At 39.9% G+C, this 18,098-nt stretch overlaps 2 protein-coding genes across 4 annotated transcripts; one reads left to right on the forward strand and one right to left on the reverse strand.

The window, feature by feature from the left end:
- The first annotated feature begins 1,303 nt into the window (after positions 1–1,303).
- On the forward strand, positions 1,304–6,509 carry LOC112170286 (triacylglycerol lipase 1). 3 transcript variants are annotated; one of them, XR_005801668.1, is made up of 11 exons: positions 1,304–1,626; positions 1,759–1,869; positions 2,538–2,678; positions 3,449–3,559; positions 3,652–3,795; positions 3,874–3,914; positions 4,038–4,114; positions 4,924–5,019; positions 5,110–5,404; positions 5,637–5,861; positions 5,948–6,509. XR_005801668.1 is itself a non-coding variant. In XM_024307516.2 (9 exons), the coding sequence occupies exons 1-9, from the start codon at positions 1,441–1,443 to the stop codon at positions 5,430–5,432; spliced, it is 1,230 nt and encodes a 409-aa protein (XP_024163284.1). In that variant the 5' UTR covers positions 1,305–1,440; the 3' UTR covers positions 5,433–5,917. The 3 variants fall into 3 exon arrangements, 1 of the variants encoding a protein (XP_024163284.1); XR_005801667.1 differs by having other exon boundaries at positions 1,305–1,626; positions 5,110–5,861; positions 5,948–6,367; XM_024307516.2 differs by lacking the exon at positions 5,948–6,509 and having other exon boundaries at positions 1,305–1,626; positions 5,110–5,917.
- On the reverse strand, positions 6,508–8,285 carry LOC112170285 (putative UDP-glucose glucosyltransferase). The gene is made up of 2 exons (XM_024307515.2): positions 7,624–8,285; positions 6,508–7,419 (listed from the first exon to the last, which is right to left on the reverse strand). Exons 1-2 carry the CDS (start codon positions 8,227–8,229, stop codon positions 6,595–6,597), a joined length of 1,431 nt encoding a protein of 476 aa, XP_024163283.1. The 5' UTR covers positions 8,230–8,285; the 3' UTR covers positions 6,508–6,594.
- Positions 8,286–18,098: the final 9,813 nt, after the last annotated feature.

The raw sequence follows: 18,098 nt of genomic DNA on the forward strand, positions 1-18,098 counted from the left end.
TTTTTCTATAAATGGGCTGACAGCCTGTTTCAATTATTGGCCTCATGGGCTATTGGTTTTGGAGTCTGCTATTGGTAAATAGTAGTGTCATTTTGTAGTTATTGGTAAAAAGCTCTTTTATTTAATCTCTTTAATTTATATACCTTAAATCAACTTTGCACCTACACTTCTAATTTCATGACACGTACTCATATTCTCTCTTATTTTAATCAATTTTGTCAAATAATTAGAATATCTTCAAGTATTTTGTAAACTAAAATTGTGGTTTTAAAGTCTCTATTTTATGATAATGTGACATGTAAAATTATATCATACGTGACGAGAGTTTTACAGTATATCACACAATAGTTGGTGAAAATGCTAAGGGTTGAATAGGAATCATCGATATTGACAAATGTCAGTAAACAATCAATAAATATTACAATTAAGAACATTCCATAGGAAACAACTATTAGAGCAAGTGCACCGGTCTTGCTTTGCCCGGGCAAAAGGGGAGAATGATGATGTGGTGACCAGCCATGGAGAAAAAACAACTTCCACCTGTGAAAGTTTGCCCAGCCATAAGTTAGCTTTTGATGACAGAGGGCAGAAAAAAAGGCAAGCTGCTGACTAAATTCTTGCCCGGGTAGAGATGCTGCCAGAAAGAAGGAATGGAGAAGAAAGCAGAACGTGGCTGCACAGTAGGAGGCGTCAGATGAACAGTAAAAAGCTGGGTAACGGTCATGCAATCCCAGCCTTCCATTTCAATTAAAGATCTGATGAACAGTGAAAGATGAACAATCTTGACCGGTCAAGAAAAAAAACGGGTGTAAACCCATGTCCAGTGGCAGTAAATAGTAACTTAACTGGTCGAATTCTTGACTTCTCGACTTTACCTTTTCTTGACTACGGGTGCATTTGCTCTTAGAACTCAGAAAGAGACTTCTACTTACCTAATAAGCACTAAAGTCATTACACCAAATAATACAAGACAAATTGGTGTCAGTTACTTCACCTTTATAATATTCCCTTCAATTTCAAAATATATATATTTTAATCTCTCTTTAACTGTTAGGATGAGTCATTATTCATAAATTCACTTGGATTATGTTTTCATCAAAAGAAAAAAAAATATTAAAAATGGGTGGAATTGCCTAAATAATTACTTTTTTTTTTTAGCATTATCTCCAAAAAGGGGGTCAGTGGTAAATTCGCTCTTGTTTCTTAGCCTTAAAGACAAGGAAGGTTAGATGTGGATTTGTACCCAAATCACATCCACGTGTTGAGTAGTTAGTACTACTGGTCGTTGGCGGTTTGGCATGACTCTTCCAAAGCGCGCGTAGACTGTACACGCCTGAAAGCCCAGTACCCCACCCGTGAAACTGAATATGGATATGAATGCCATGCAAGCAAGCAAAGCCTCAGCTCCGACTTCCCTTCCGGCTCACTCGATCATTCTAGATGATGGCCGCTTCGCCGCCGTTCGCGGTGGCCGCTTTCCTCATCGCTTTCTTCCTCTCCAAAATCGCCGCCGCACAGTTCCCCCAAAACTCAACCGGAACTTCCAATCTCCACCTTCCAACGCCGTACCAGTCTCTCTGCGCCAGTCTCATTCACCCCTCCGGTTACCCTTGCTCGGAGCACAAAGTGAGTCCCCAATCCCTACTCAAATCAATTTTGCATATTTGATTTCAGTCTGTCTCAATTTGCTGACTTTGAGAGAGCTTCGCTCTGATCGTTACGACTGGATTGATCGATTTGTTTGGTGAATTTGTGCAGATTCAAACTAGGGATGGCTACTTTTTGGGTCTTCAACGCGTGTCGTCTTCGAATGTGGATTTGAGAGCACAGCCGGGTCCTCCAGTGTTGCTCCAGCATGGACTCTTCATGGTGAATTTTATCTGTTTCAAATTTCCCATATTTATTCACAATTGCAACGACTTTATTGTGTGAACTTGGGATTGATGCAAGTTTTGAGTGTGTGACCTGCTTTATTTGGACACCAAGCCATGCATTTTTTTTTTTTGGTCACTTGCTACAACTGTAAAAGCCCACAATTGTGAAGTATAGTACTCTTTTGGATGAATGAAACCAATAAGTTGTGTGCTTAGGATTGAAGTATAGAAGTTTAGAAGGGTGGAGTTTACCAAGTCTTGTGGTGGAATTAAATCGATAGTTTTATGCTATGATTGGTGTTTTGCAGATTTAGCAAAATGCATAGAAATAGATGATTGTTTAACTTCAAAAATTAAGGTTGCGATTTATTTGTGCTTTTTTGATAGTTTAGCTCCCTGAAGAGTTAAATAGACTTTTAACTTGCTAGTTACATGTATATCCCATGTTAAGGGCTTTCTTGTGATCTGTATATGTCACATTTTTATGCTCTCTGGTCTGAAGTTTTCAGGTATTATGTACCGATTGTAAAACGACAATTAAGACAAAGTTTTGAACATGTGTGGGATAGATTTTCTGGAATGTACATTGTGTTCAATTAAACCTGTTTACCTGTTTACTTGCTCCCCTTGATCTTATGGTTTCTGTTTTTCAATTTCATACAGGCAGGTGATGCATGGTTTTTAAATTCTCCCGAACAATCACTGGGCTTCATCCTTGCAGATGAAGGCTTTGATGTATGGGTTGGAAATGTGCGTGGAACGCGTTGGAGTCAGGGGCACATATCTTTATCAGAAGAGGATAAGGTCTATTGAGTGCATGCCATTTGTTTTGTCTCCTGACTATAGTAATTTGTTTTCTGTCATTTAATGATAAGTGTGTTCCAGGTTTTTTGTGGCTGCTGCTTCTTTCAGTTGCTGGCATGCAAGTATTAATGGAAACTCTGGATTGTACCCCTGATTACTTCTGTGAATGACCAATCTGTGATACTTTTTGTTAACGGAAGAAAAGACGAATCACATATGAACTAGTACCATACTCTTCCTGCCTCTCACTAGTTTATGGTCGAGCCATCAGAATATAGAATTCTATTAGGGAAACAGATAAAGTAGTTTGAAGAAGGAATGCACCTATAGATAGGATTCCTTTACAGGGACATCAGGAATTAGCAAGTACCTTATTTTCTTGATAAGATCATAAGAGACATGTTACTGTATTTAGTTTCTTTAACACTACCTAGTTTATGTTGAAGCCATCAGAATACAGAATTCTATACGGGAAACAGATAAAATAGTTAGAAGAAGGAATGCACCTATAGATAGGATTCCTTTACAGGGATATCAGGAATTAGAAAGTACCTTATTTTCTTGATAAAATTGTGAGACACATATTACTGTATTTAGTTTCTATAACCCTAGAACTTTCATGTAATTTATGTGCTCAACATATTTCTTGTTGATTGGTAGTGTGAATGTATCTTAAAGTTGGTTGGAAAATAGAAATTCATATTCAACGTCTATAATTCATAATTTGCTTATTTCCAACCTGACATTACCTGGCTTATGCTTTATTGCAGGAATATTGGGATTGGAGTTGGCAGGAATTGGCTCTCTATGATCTTTCCGAAATGATTAACCACATATATTCGATAACAAACTCCAAAGTCTTTATTGTTGGACATTCACAGGTCTTGCATCTCTTCTTCTTCATCATACCTCACCGTCCTGTATGCTTCTTGTTATACTTTATGGTTTGAACTTAATCCATTCATGTCCTTAGGGAACAATCATGTCTTTAGCTGCTCTCACCCAGCCAGATGTAGCAGAAATGGTTGAAGCTGCTGCTCTTCTCTGTCCAATATCATACTTGGAACATATCAGCACTCAATTTGTAATTAGAATGGTTGATGTGCATCTTGATCAGGTATTCCTTGTCTGCATCAAGTTATATTGGATGAATAGCTTGTGGTGATACCACTGATGACTATGCTCATTTTTGCAGATGATTCTTGCTATGGGCATCCATCAACTAAACTTTAGAAGGTTCACCCTTACTTTTTCCATTTTCTTTTTCTTTTGTTTCCCCTACTATTCTTGTTGCTTACTTGCTGTAAGGTGCATTATATTAATCTTACCATTTGTTGTACACTTTTACATTTTATGCAGTGATTGGGGAATTAACCTTCTGAATTCAATATGTGATGGCCATGTTGACTGCAATGACTTGCTAACCTCCATAACAGGTTCTACTTCATACAGATACTACTTTTCTTCTCTGCCTCCCTTCATCTCTCCCTCATTGTGTGTGGGCATGAATATGTTGATATTCCAAACATCTATGGCATGTATTGGGCACTTGGCTTGTTGCCATTTAAAATGTTTGACAGGAAACCCTCTCTGCCTTTTTTTTTTTTTTTGGGTAAATTTTCTGATAGTGTTTATGTGACTGGGCTGCATATATGGCTTGGAGTAAGCACAATTAGCCACTTTCCTAATAGATTTTCCTTTGATTGTGGTTCTTTCAGTCATTTTAGCATGAATGCTGTAGACCTGTAGTCAGTTTTCTGGCATTGCCTCTTTCCTGTCAATCATCAAATGGGAGGCGTATGGTAGATCTCAACTTTATTCGCTATCATTTCAAAAGCAATAAGATTATAGCTTATGTGAGCTGCTGTTGCCTTTCAAAGATGAAACAAAACCTTGTAAGACGTCCCTTGATTTTGAGTTCTTAATTCTTCGAAAGTGTTTTTTGGCAAGATCTGAAAGTTTTTGATATAGGAATTACTGAACGAGTGATTGAACTGTCAGGTAGATATGTATAATGGACCTCACCTTACGACAAAGTATGATTTAAATAGCCGGTAGACATGTTTTGAGTTGTGGAAGATTTCAGTGTGCATATGATCGAGATTGAAATGCCGAAGTTGCTTCTTTCTGACAATTTAAAGCTTTTCATCTCATTATCAATTTGTTAGCAAATTTCTATTAATAAGAGGTGTTTTGATAGCTGTTTTAGGGAATAATGGTTATAAGGTGTTTGATACCATTTCAGGGAAGAATTGTTGTTTCAATAACTCACGCGTGGACTTCTATCTGGATTATGAACCCCACCCATCATCCGCAAAGAACTTTCACCATCTCTTCCAAAGTATGCTATATACTGTTTCATATTAGCAAGAATACCAGCTGTTTAGACCATCCTTTTTCTATACTGATTATTGTATTTTGGGTTTGGCAGTGATTCGCAAGGGTACATTTTCAAAGTATGACTATGGCATCTTGAAAAATCTGATCGAGTATGGTCAGTTGAAACCCCCTGCATTTGATCTTAGTCTCATACCCAAGTCGTTACCACTGTTGATGGCTTACGGAGGCAATGATGCTCTAGCAGATGTGGAAGATTTCCAGCACACCCTCAAGGAATTGCAGTCTACTCCACAGTTGGTTTATCTTGAGAACTATGGTCATGTCGACTTCATTGTCAGCACAACAGCCAAGGAAGATCTTCATGATCAATTGATTGGGTTTTTTAGGTCATGGGGAAAATCTAGTATATCCTAAAGTGACTGCTTTTGGTTTATAAATGTAGACTACACTTGAGTTTTCGTGTGCATATCTTGTAAATTACATTGTTTTGTCTTTCTATTGGTGATGATTCTAATGAATTAGAAAATTTGTAGGATCAGGTAGTATGTATAGAGATATATGTACAGATACATTTCTGTATCGTAATTAGTTTTACTTTCTGATTTGGCTGTGAAGCAGACGAGGGAGAAGAAGATGAGAGAGTTTCTCACTTCTCACTTCAAGATGGACGTGCGCATGCGCTAACGGCTAAGTTTCATGGTTGGCACCAGCCTCCAACACTGAAATGGAAGGTTGTCGCAAAGCTTGCTCATGTTCTTGGCCCGCAGCTGTTGGTTCTTGTACCTTGCATCATACAAGTGGCATCCTTGTATTCTAATCAAGAATATACCTTCTCCAATGCTTGTATGTATATGTTTAATTCTGTAAATTTTCGTATTAATTGTTCTGTGGGTGCAATATTTCTTTGATTCGTGATTCCGCGATTGCAGATTCTCTGGTCACCACTGGACACCAGTCTATCACACTTCATTCCCAATGACAAGCGTCTACATAATTTATCACCCACAAAAACATGTTGCAGATTTACGAAGGACAAGTCAATTTTATCTCTGACAGTGGGTTCACAGGTCACCAGCACGATGAAAATTCATTTGGGCAGGCATGAGAAGCTATTTTTAACCCGTAGCAAGCAAGAAGACACAGGACTCAGATTGTCAGAATCACAATATAACAAGGAGGATCCGTCCGATATATTCCTCCCAGATATTTTCTCTGATTCAGAATTTTCATATTCATCCCCTGAAGGAAGAAAACCTTAAATTGCGTGCCTTCATATTAGCCGCAAATTAAGTACAAAGAAAAGAAAGGAAAAAACATTTCTTGAGGAAAAAAAAACTTTCACCATGCAACTTCTTGCCCACCGATCCATTGTGATCACATTTGCCAATATGAAACATGGACATCATTCAAATTGTGCAGTGAATACTCACTAGAGAGAGACCGCACGTAACGGTATATGAATTGAAATCAAGATGTTCGAGAATGTGGACATGATCTTGGGTCTTGGCATGCATTAGTCATTTTTACACATGATTTAACAACATAACTTACTACTGTTTATTGAATAAGAATCGACTTAAGCAATGCAAGTCCTTGCAATCTCGTCTAGAAAATCTTGAAGGTTGCGTTGGGAAGAGCCGCCTTCAGCCACCGCCTCCTCCGCCACCTTCTTCCATCTCAAAGCGTTTTGCTTCAACTCGACCGCCTTCTCCCCCACCATCGCCTCCAACAAGCACTTCTCAATCTCATCTCTCAGGACCAACCTATTCTCAGCTTCCCCTCTACACAATCTAAGCCCCACACCAAACACATCAACCAAGTACTTGGCATTGGTGACTTGGTCACCCCATTGAGGAAAAGTCACCACGGGTACTCCCAAAGTCAGTGCTTCTACTGAAGAGTTCCAACCACAATGAGTTAAGAAACAAGCCAAAGAAGGGTGAGCCAAAACTTTCTCCTGCGGACTCCATTGCACCAATTTTCCGTTATCCCCAACCTTATCCAAAAACCCTTCTGGCAAAACATGCATGTCAAACCCGGCTGCTTTGCGCGGCGGCCTCAGAACCCATAAAAATGAAATCCCAGAGCTCAATAAACCATGAGCAATCTCATCCACTTGCTCTTGCTTCAAGTACACAATGCTCCCAAAAGATATGTAAACAACTGATGCTGGAGGCTTTGAGCTGAGCCAGTCGAGACAATCATCGGCTTTCATCAAGTCACCGCGAATGGTCGTGTTGTTAGCTTCCGGAATCTTGAATAAGGGCCCCACTGGTTTCACTATGCAGACTTTCGACATTTCTTCAATGGTCTCAGGCTCAAGTTCTTGTATCGTGTCCATCAATACGTAGGACGACTTGGATAACTTTTTGAACTGGCCTAAAATAGCCATACCGAGAATCTGAAATACATCACCAAATGATATGTCAGTACACAAATCGGTATCTTAGACGCTAAAACATCATCTAAACATGAGCAAATAGGCAAAGTTTATTGGCATGCACTTGGAGAAAGTATATATAGTCATCATGCACTGATGATTTCATGGGCACTAGAATTAACTATTAACAATAATAGCTTGAAAAGAGATATTCAATGTTAGTACCCTAAAGGGAGCAAAAGGATGCAAAAAGCTTGGAATCTCATCATGCTTCAAAAGAGGCATACTAGGCAGCTGAACATCTAAGTCTGGTTCAGCTTCAGTCGGAAACGCCACCGCCCCGGCGTTGTAATGGTAATAAGCCGAGAACACAGCACAAGACTGAATCCAAAGGGTGGCACAAGGGATCCCAAGCTCAGTAGCAACATCACAAACCCAAGGAATGAACGGGTTGTTCACAAGGCACGAAACTCTTACACCACCTTGCTCACCATGCTTGTTTATCATCCCAGTCACCAACTCCTTCCCTACTTTCTCAAGAAGTGGGATGTAGAAGTCCAACTGGGTTCGCCTCGGATCCTCGGGGTCAGGAAGCCCGTCGTCAAAGAACTCGAACCTGATAAATCCATTGCCAACTGGTGAAGTTTTGTTGTCGACGATGCCAGTGGCCTTTCTCATCTTATTCCCATAATCTTCAGTGGTGGAGAAAGTGACCAACAAACCCTTGGAAGCTAGATGTTTGCCTAACCGCAGCATAGGGTTTATGTGGCCTTGTGCTGGAAAACACACAAGAAATATATGAGTAGGAGTTTCAGATCTAATAGTCCCCATTCTTTCCTCGGCTTTGATTCTCTCCACTTCCTCTCGTACTAATTGTTATATGTTTTTGTTTCCTTCCAGTTTCTGTTCGGGGTAGTTGATATTTTTATCAAACAACTTAGCTAATTAACTGGCCACTGGATTTGACTGGCTGTGATTTATCCGCATCATGGTCCTTTTGTTATCATAGTTTGACGATGAATATAAATGTTCGTATCAAGTGGATGTTGGCTATCTGTTGGTCAGGTTTCTTGATCAGGACATTGGTAATTTAATAATTTATTAATTGTTTAAGGAAAACTGAATTGGGAGAGAATTGAGTTGTGTTTTCATTGATAATAGGTATAAAAGATTACAAGCATAGAGATAGAGTTGTACATGGAAACATAATCGTACATTGATTGGATATCTCCTAAGATTCTCTGAGAATATTTCTAATATAAACCCTATTTCAACTAGAGCAAGTAATCTCGAGTTTGGGCCAGACACATATTCTGGATTTACTTGAACACTCCCCCTTGTGTCGCCCAAACGTGGTGCTTCTCTCGTTGCCTCATTAAAAACCTTGCCTAGCAACAAAAACTCAGTGGGACAAAAATAACCTCGGTCGAAGGGGAAAAAGAGCACAACACACCTTTCACGTTTCGAGACCATACATGGAGACATCTCCCTCTGATGTCTGCATCTCCCCCTGACGACTACGGTCATTGGAGTTCGGATAACTTCCACAAACGACGCTACTAACATGTTTCTCGAAAGTGGAATTTAGGCAATGACTTAGTGAGCAAGTCTTGTCATACTGTCCTCAGATCGAACCTAGTTCACTTTGGTATTTAAGGAGAGTTTGTTGTTACTGATTATACTTGGTTTGGTCGCTTTTGATGTAGCCTTGCTTCAAAACAAGCAGCATTATCTTAAATGCTCGTAGGCTCATCTGTGGTAGACTTCAAACCACAATTGTTTCGAACATGTGTAATTATGGATCCAATCCATATACATTCATGAACCACTTTGTGAAGAGCAATAATCTCTGCATGGTTCGAAGATATAGCGACTAAGGTCTATTCTGTAGACCTCCAAGATATCACGGTCTTTTCCCATGGTGAACACTTAACCAGTTTGGGAATGACCTTTGTATGGGTCAGAGAGATACCCAGTATCAGCAAAACCTTCCAAAACACTTATGTCGTTTTGGGGTGGGGATAGAAAATGCAGGCCAGCGTTGGCGGCATTTCTGGTGTATGATTGGTCCGAATCCATCATCTCTCTGTAGGGATAGAACGAGCCCATATTAATCGTACATCTCAAGTACTGAAAGATATCTTTTACACCAATCAAATGGCATCGCGTTGGCGCAGAGCTATACCTTAGCTAACAAGTTCACTGCAAATGAGATGTCCAGTCTTGTGCATTGAGCTAAGTACAATAATGCGTCTATTGTACTCAAGTAAGGCACTTTTGCCTCTAACACATCTTCGTCATCATCCTTCAGACGAAGAGAATCCTTTTCAGGATCAAGACTAAGGACGATCATGGGGGTGCTGGAAGGTTTGACCTTGTCAAAATGCTTAAGCATCTATCAACACGATGCTCAAGTTCCAAACTGAGGCATAATCGTGTTCTCCCAAAATCCTTCATCTCAAACTCGGATTTGAAGTGTTCAGCGGTTTCCCTTAACTCTTTAAGGGCTTCTAATGAAGATCATGTCCAACATGAACCGTGATGGAATCCAAAACTTGTTATGGAAACACGTGGGCATATCCATTTCCAATCAAGTAGTCATTTTAGCCAGCGTTTCAACCTCTTTGTAAACGCGCTCCATGATCTAGAACCACTTGACTTGGGTAGATGAAGTTCACCATGAGCCTTCATGTATATTTCATATCTAGATCCCTATAGAGATACGTAGTGAACACATTTGTAAGCTGCATGTTCAGTTATTCAGAAACTCCCAAACTGACAGGGTAGTGGAGTGCAATAACATCCATTACGAGAGAATATGTCTCATCGTAGTCGATTCTAGGGCGTTTTGTGAGAAGCCTTGTGCCATAAGACGAGATTTCCATCTCTTTTTCTCATCACACTTTCTAACGAAGACCCATTAGTCAATAGGTTTTATGTTAGGAGGTATTGGCATCATTGGCTCGAAAACCTTCATATTCGTTAGAAAATCCAACTTAACCTGGATCGCATCTTTCCATTTAGGCCAAATCTTTCTACGTTGGGATTCATTCATCAACGGAGTGTGGTTCAATATCATCGGACTCAACAAACTCATGCGTAATGGAAAGCGCGATTACGTCATCAATTATGATGGAGTTTCTATCCCACGTCTCATGTACACTAGTGTAATTTTCATAGAGCTCTATATTCTCAGGAATAGGTTCTAACGTTAAGGTGTCCCCCAATGATAACCTAACCCGGAAGATTCTCATGAGACGAATTTTGAGTCTTGATGATCAAAGGATTGGAATGTGCCAAAGTGTCATTCGAACCCACGGGCCTCCCACTCATCCTAGCTGGGGCCATGGCCTGTAACGCCAAAGTGCCACTCTCTTTGGCGTCGGCGCCATGCCTACCTCCGTGTTGGGTGGCGCTACATCCTCTCGTAGGGACGTACTTCCTTGCAGGCATGTTTGCAGCATATTTGTGTGATCTCGTCACTTTAACAGGGATCGAGATGAGACATAGTGGGGATAGGCTACGACAATTCCTGTCGTTCCTGCTGAACATCCGTGTTCTTATCTCCCCCTAACGACGAGAAGACTGTCTCATCAAAGTGACAACCTGCAAATCTAGCAGTAATGAGATCGCCTTTGCAAGGGCATTAAGTGGCGGACGATTGTTGGAGTCTCAAATTCAACGTAGTTGCCCATTCGTCTGTAAAGACCCATCATAGAGCGTTGTGGCGGTGCAATTGGTACATAAATGGCTCACTTAAATATGCATAAGTACGATACTTGTACCCAGTCACTAGCTGTAACGCAGAGGTACATTGAGTAGCGGTGGGTCGTAGAGGAATTAGCATAGCTGCATGCGATATTGCATCACCCCAAGTGGATATAAGGAGATTGGTGTGCATTACAAATGTCTAGACTATCATCGTAGTCGTTTCCGCAAGACCATTTGGGTGTGTACATGGGAATATGATATCCAACATCAGTCCCATTGCAATATCCATCGAAAGTCTTTCGATGTAAACTCTCTAGCATAGTCAAATCCAATTGACTTAATAGGATGATCCGGGGAGTGAGCCCATTATCATATGATATGTGCTAGGAGTGTAGTATAAGCAGCATTTATAGGTGGACAATGGCACAATACGTGACCAGTGTGTTTGCGTGTCAACCAACATCATGAAATATTTAAGCGTCCGCAAGTTGGTTGAATAAATCCACAGAATCTCCATGGATTCTATGTAAGAATAGAATGAGTATGTTCATTTCCTTTGCATAGGACGGTCTTAGTCCTAATTTCCCTAAGGAACGGGCTTTGTAAAACGAGCGAGAGGCTTTAGAAGCAACCAATGAGAATTTTGGTTAGGTCTGAGAGTCTGAAACGCTATTTGAAGCAAGTTGGTGATTGCAGCATCACCTAGGGCACCATCACCATGATGGACACCATCCATGGCATTATGGATAGGGACTGCGCCAGCCCTAGGCTGGTGGTGGACGGAGGCAGTGGCTTAGGCAGCAGCGTTGGTCACACTCAGTCCAGGAATCAACTTTTGATTCATGATTCATGTTGCTCGAGAGAAAGGATGTCCATGTGAAGTCTTTAGTAGATGGATCATCATATCATGACTAGGATGACCTATCCTGTCGTGACAAAGTCAATATGTGTCTAAATCCAAGAGATCTTCTCTCATGACTTTATTGGATTTAATAGCTCGAATAGTGACATAGAGTCCACTAGAGAGACACATAAACTTCTCTAAGATGCGCATTTGTTCGCAATCATTAGAAGTATTCCAAAGGAACTCATTTCCGTTCTCTACATGCGTTTTCTCATGGAATCCGTTGGCAATTCATAGGTGCGATTTGCCCTAAGAGAGTAGAGAGTTTTTGCGACAGTAATTAAGGTGCCTTTTGGCAAGGGGAACTTGGGCTATTCCATGTCCTTGAATTAATACTGATAACCCAGCCATCGTAGTCACAAAGTAATATGCTCATAATCAAAATTGAGTCATAATGAAAAGAACTCGAAATTTTATTCATAAGCCAACGGAGTTACATCCACTAATCATAAATTTTCATTCATAGCGCTCAAAAAACGCTATCGTAGGATACCATAGCGTTTACTAAAACGCTATGTCTGCCGGGGCTATAATAGATCAAGAGTCTATCATAGCATTTCTGCAAATGCTATGGAAAGTTTGACATCCATAGCGTTTTGGAAGCGCTATTGTATAGGCTTTGGTTAGCACTTTATAAACGCTATGTTAAACATTCCATAGCATTTACTAAATGCTATTACTACATATACTACAAGATATAAAAAAAAATGCTATTATTCATCATTCAGTAGCATTTCTATGATGCTACTATTCTTTATTTGTTGCATTAAACAATACATTGTCATAGCACCTTGGATATACAATAAAATGTCTTCACATCAAAAATACATCATTTTCATTAATAATCTTAAAAGTAACCAAAATACAAAGTGACATTCCTAAAATTACAAGAGCACTTCATATCTCGGCCAACAAGGTTTTTTCCTTCTATATTAATGATACAAATCCTGCTAGAATTAACACACTAATAATGATTTTGGGCTTTTTTTTTATTGTCGACATGAAACTAAGCACAGTGGTTGATAACATGCTAATTCTTGAACACTCTGTACAAACAAGTACCATTTGTTAACTGGCTAAAGAGAAATTAAATGAGGAACAATAATTTTAAATTAAGAAGCTATAATGACAATGACTTACCATATAATGCTATTCTACGCAGTGATTGTCCACAGCCATTGAAACTGCAAACTGGGTTCTGCAAGCAATTACAACTAATAAGAAACTTTGAAAGAGCAATTGTTAGATAATAGATACTTGAACAGGTTGCATGTAATGCATATTAAACAATACTCAAGTTATTGCCCACTACATTGCGGAATGAAAACACAACCCAGAATTATGTATGCAAATCCTGACTATAATTAAATTGATAAGCCAAAGTTAAACATGCTTCGTTAAAGCTTCAAAGTTTCTATGTCACATAGAGAAAGTGGCATCTAAACAAGGAGAAAATATATGGAAACACCAAATTTTATTACCTTGAAAGAACCATTCACTCTTCAACTCCTCGACCATTCCAACTCTTGAGCTTGGCCTTGAGTTCCAACCTTACAACACATAAATAACCCCCTTCTCTCTAACTTTGAAGTAATTCTGGTTCACTGAATAGGCAGATAACAAGCTGAAGTCTACAATACACAATAAGCAACCTTAGTCAGAACTCACAACATTCAATAAACATGAGCTATTAAGAAATAGGAACTGAAAGTGTGTGTGTGTGTGTGTGACAATAATGTAACTAATGACCTAAGTCTCATCTCTCACTATCTCCCATTATTTTGTGCACTTCCCCCTTTTTAATTACAGCAAAGAAAACGGAACCAAAACCAAAGATGTTATAGTAGACCATTGGAACTTATATTGCAACTTACAGTTTCAATTGTGCCAATAGTGCAGTACTCATTCTAGGATTCCCTTGGGTGCATAGAGTCATTCAACGAAGGGTCAGGATTATCATGGCCTCCTTGGTCAATCATAAAGTCCAAAATACAAAAAAAAAAAAAAAAATCAAGATTAATACATTACCAGTTCCCATCCACGCCTTACGAATTGCATCTCTATTGTTCTTACGACCAAATTTTGAGAAAATTTCAATCACCACTAGTGGCCTGGTTCCATTCCATCTTAACTGCTAAGTGTTGTTCCCTAACAAAGATACTTTCCGGATAAGAATCATAGATTTATACCTAAACTATGTTATCATGAAAGTCAAATAACAATATTGAATTAAACTAGAGAACAAATGACTACCATCTTACCTGCAAGCTATTATTTTCAATGTATCATCCACTGATATGACAGGCCCCCCCCTAAAACGGCAAATTATACAAATCAATTCACATTGCTCAACTTCATTCGTCCTCAGTAATTCACTTATCCATGAAATTATATATTAGAGTTTAAACATGAATAATGATACTTATATATCCAAAACTCACCATCAACTTTAAAGTACTGGGCAGCAAAATGTACCGAAAATTCTACTAGACTCACTAGTTACATTACACAACCAACCCAAATGTGAAAAAAGCATTCATTTTTTCCCTTCAGTGCACACAACAGCGTCAAATAAAAAATCGAATCCCAAGTACAAAACCAAGAAATGCCCACCTGCCAAGTTTCCTATCAAGCTCTTTAATCAAATAAACCCTATTCTCCAAATCCTGCCACAACTTGCATCCAACCCCAAAATTCAAAACCCAATTTTTCCTATTTGGGGATTAATCAAAATCTGAAGAAGAAAAAAATTGAGAGACCAAGCATAGCCAATCATCAGGCGATGTAGATTGAGTCGAAGGTCGAACATTGAGACCAGCAGAGTCGGAATCAGGGATTGGAAAACCTTGCCAGAGACATGTGGAGCCTTGCTCTGCATTCTCTCTCAGCTTGAATGCATCAATCTGATTCTGATTTAGGTCACCAAAAAGATCAAAACTTCGAAATGATGGAATATTGGATGAAATCGAAAAAAAATTTAGGGTTTTGGTTGGATGGGGAAGAGCTTACCCAGGGAAGAGAAGAAGAAAGTCTTTGGGATCTATTGGAGAGAGAGAGAGAGAGAGAGAGAGAGAGAGAGAGAGAGAGAGAGAGAGAGAGAGAGAGAGAGAGAGAGAGAGAGAGAGAGAGAGAGAGAGAGAGAGAGAGAGAGAGAGAATTTTTGTTCATGCTTTGAAATGGTGGAGTATCGGGAGTTTTTTTTTTTTTGTTTAGAAAGTGGACTATTGGGACTTGGGTCACGCTTTGAACTCATAAATTAAACCCCGGGCATTGTTTTTGTTTCCCGCTCGCATTTTCAGTACATGGGTTTCATTTAATAGCGGGTATACTCATTAAGAGCGTTTGCCAAATTTAAACGCTATTGAAATTTTATGAATTCACAATTGATAGCATTTCCAAACAAAATGCTATAGTGATATGCTATGAATGAAGCTTTTTCTTGTAGTGATCATTGTCTCTTTAACCAAAGAAAATCTAATCCAAAATGCTAGCTAATGCAAAACAATGGTAGTAGCCTAACTTATTTCAGTAATTCCAAAATAAATGTGACCAGGTGAGTAAAGAGATGTCGGTGGAACAAGACTCGCTTAAGTACCACTAATCTCAGAACCTTCCTAGACATCACACTTACTTTAGGTGAGCCTACTTTGAAGAAAGACTAAGCCATTGGCATTTACTACAAGGTATATGGCAATTGCCTATTACATCTCTTGGAAAAATAAAGACTTAAACAGAATTGGCGATCTATTGATCCCAGCCAGATTTGTAGTCTTCAACCCTTCACTCTAGATCATCTTCTTGATCTTCTTGTTCCACTTAGTGAGCTTCTCTTACTTCACAATATGCTTTGTAGGCGGTGACAAGTTCTTCACGAGCTTTACAAATGTGTGCCCAATGATCAGACACTCCACACAGAGAACATACATCTCTTTGCTCAAACTCCATTGATTGAGGCGCTTTGAAAGCGTCATTTAGATGGCTCTTAGTGTTGGTAAAGCCACCAACATGGCCAGAGGCGTTGCCTCCATCTCTCTTTCCACGTTGACCTCTTCGGTTCCTTGTTCGCCTATTTTGGTGGTTACCTTCCCTAGTAGAGCGATTATATGGATCAGAACGTCCAAATGTATCCCTAAGATTAGGGTTTCGCTCTTGGCGCCCTCTCTTTGGGGCGCGACTATAATTGGATTATGGAATATGCTCTGTTCTCACGGATCTCGAATTATAGTTCTTCACAAGGATGTTGTCATGCTTTTTAGCGACATTCATAGCTCCAATGAGCTCATGAAACCTTGTGATCCATCTTGCAATAACATCGATTCGATAGTTCTTAGCAACAATCAATGCAGAGACGGGGAAAGTAGAGAAAATCTGCTCAATCAACATTGCAATTGTGATCTCTTTACCACAGAATTTCATTAAGGATTTAATGCAAAGTGCTTCCAAGTTGTAGTCAAGAACTGACTTGAAATCATAGAAGCGGAGGCTATGCCATCTCACTTCTAGGTCAGGAAGCAGGGAGTCACGAACGTTGCCAAATCTTTCTTCGAGTGAAACCCACAATCTTCTGGGGTCTTCTTCATTCATACACTCGTACTGGAGCAAATCATCCATATGATGAGTCATTAGGATGATAGCTTTCGCCTTATTTGCCTCTAAGGCTGCTCTATTTGCTTCTAAAGCTTGAGCTTGCTCAATAGTTGGTACGTCCTGGCTAGGCACAAGAATTGTATCCAGGATTCCATCGGCCTTGAGATGCTGGCGGACATCACGAACTCACCTGTGATATTCAGAGCCAGTTGTTCCCAATGGAGCAAAGTCCAATTTGTTCAGGTTACTCATCCTGAAAGATAACAAGAAATTATGGTTAGTTTCGGAGCGAAAAAGGCTACCACGAAAACAAATAAAATTTCTGAGTGTAGTCGCTTCCAAGAAATTAGGAATTTCCTAGCATAGTCGCTTCCAAGAAATTTGATTCCAAGAGGGGTTGGATTAGATAGAAATAATGATGTTTGCGGTCGATCATTTTATCTCAACAAACTTTAAGTTTGGAGGACTCTACAAGCTCCAAGCTTGGAGTGAGCATGAACCCCCACAGTTCGGCTTAATTTGGTCTCCCCTATGATAAAGAAAAGGGGGTAGAAGAAGGGAGGTTGCAAGTCCCCGAAAAATGAGAGAAATTAAATGTAAAACTCTAAAAAAAAAAGGAACTTCTAGAAAAAAAAACCTCGAAATAGGTCGCAGGAAAATTTGACAGGAAAAATCCCAAAAAAGTCGCCGGAAAGTGGCCGGCGGCAGCTGGAACAGTGACAGGTGCTGACGTGGCAGTTTGTGTGCTGACACGGCAAGCTGACTGTGTGTTGATTGTGCGCTGACGTGGGGGGGCCTCTGGGCTAATGTTAGTTGGGCTACGTCACTGGGCCGAGGGTTGTTTCCTTGCTTCTAGGCCAAGGCAGTCCCTTGCTTCTGGGCTGAGTCTTCTCCAAGATATGGGCTTGCTTTTTGGTTGGGCTAACGTAGGGCTGACTGAAGCAGGGACTGGGATGATCTGGAAAGACTGCCGGCGGTTCAAGATGGAAGAGCTTCTGGTTGATGGTTTGAGGTCCTTTTGGCTAGTTCCGGGAAAAAATTTTCGGTTCTGGCAATCTGGGATCAGATTGCAGCTTCTGGTGGAGTATGGCTGCAGGAGGTTGAGGGAAAGGCTTCGAACTGGGCAAAGGGACTTTCGCTACTTCCGGTGGCCGGTTCTGTGGTTTTCCAACTAGTTCTGGACTCCTGAAGTTGAGATCTTCAAGGTGGTCGGCAGTGGTTTCTGGGATTTGAAGGCTACGAATATATTGTTTTAGGGTTAGGGCTTCGTGCTGATAACGTGTTTAAGGAAAATTGAATTGGGAGAGAATTGAGTTGTGTTATCATTGATAATATGGGCCTCTTTATATAGAGGATTACAAGTATAGAGATAGAGTTGTACATGGAAACATAATTGTACATTGATTGGATATCTCCTAAGATTCTCCGAGAATATCTCTAATATAAACTCTATTTCAACTAGAGCAAGTAACCTCGAGTTTGGGTCAGACATATATTC

This window comes from Rosa chinensis, chromosome 6 (assembly GCF_002994745.2).
Source record: "Rosa chinensis cultivar Old Blush chromosome 6, RchiOBHm-V2, whole genome shotgun sequence".
Lineage (NCBI taxonomy): Eukaryota > Viridiplantae > Streptophyta > Magnoliopsida > Rosales > Rosaceae > Rosa > Rosa chinensis.

Coding starts and splice junctions, on each gene's coding strand:
- LOC112170285 (XM_024307515.2), bottom strand. CDS start 8,229: ATGGGGACTATTAGATCTGAAACTCCTACTCATATATTTCTTGTGTGT. Junction 7,420..7,623: donor ATCCTTTTGCTCCCTTTAGG/GTACTAACATTG, acceptor GATGTATTTCAG/ATTCTCGGTATGGCTATTTT.
- LOC112170286 (XM_024307516.2), top strand. CDS start 1,441: ATGATGGCCGCTTCGCCGCCGTTCGCGGTGGCCGCTTTCCTCATCGCT. Junction 1,627..1,758: donor ACCCTTGCTCGGAGCACAAA/GTGAGTCCCCAA, acceptor GAATTTGTGCAG/ATTCAAACTAGGGATGGCTA. Junction 2,679..3,448: donor CTTTATCAGAAGAGGATAAG/GTCTATTGAGTG, acceptor GCTTTATTGCAG/GAATATTGGGATTGGAGTTG.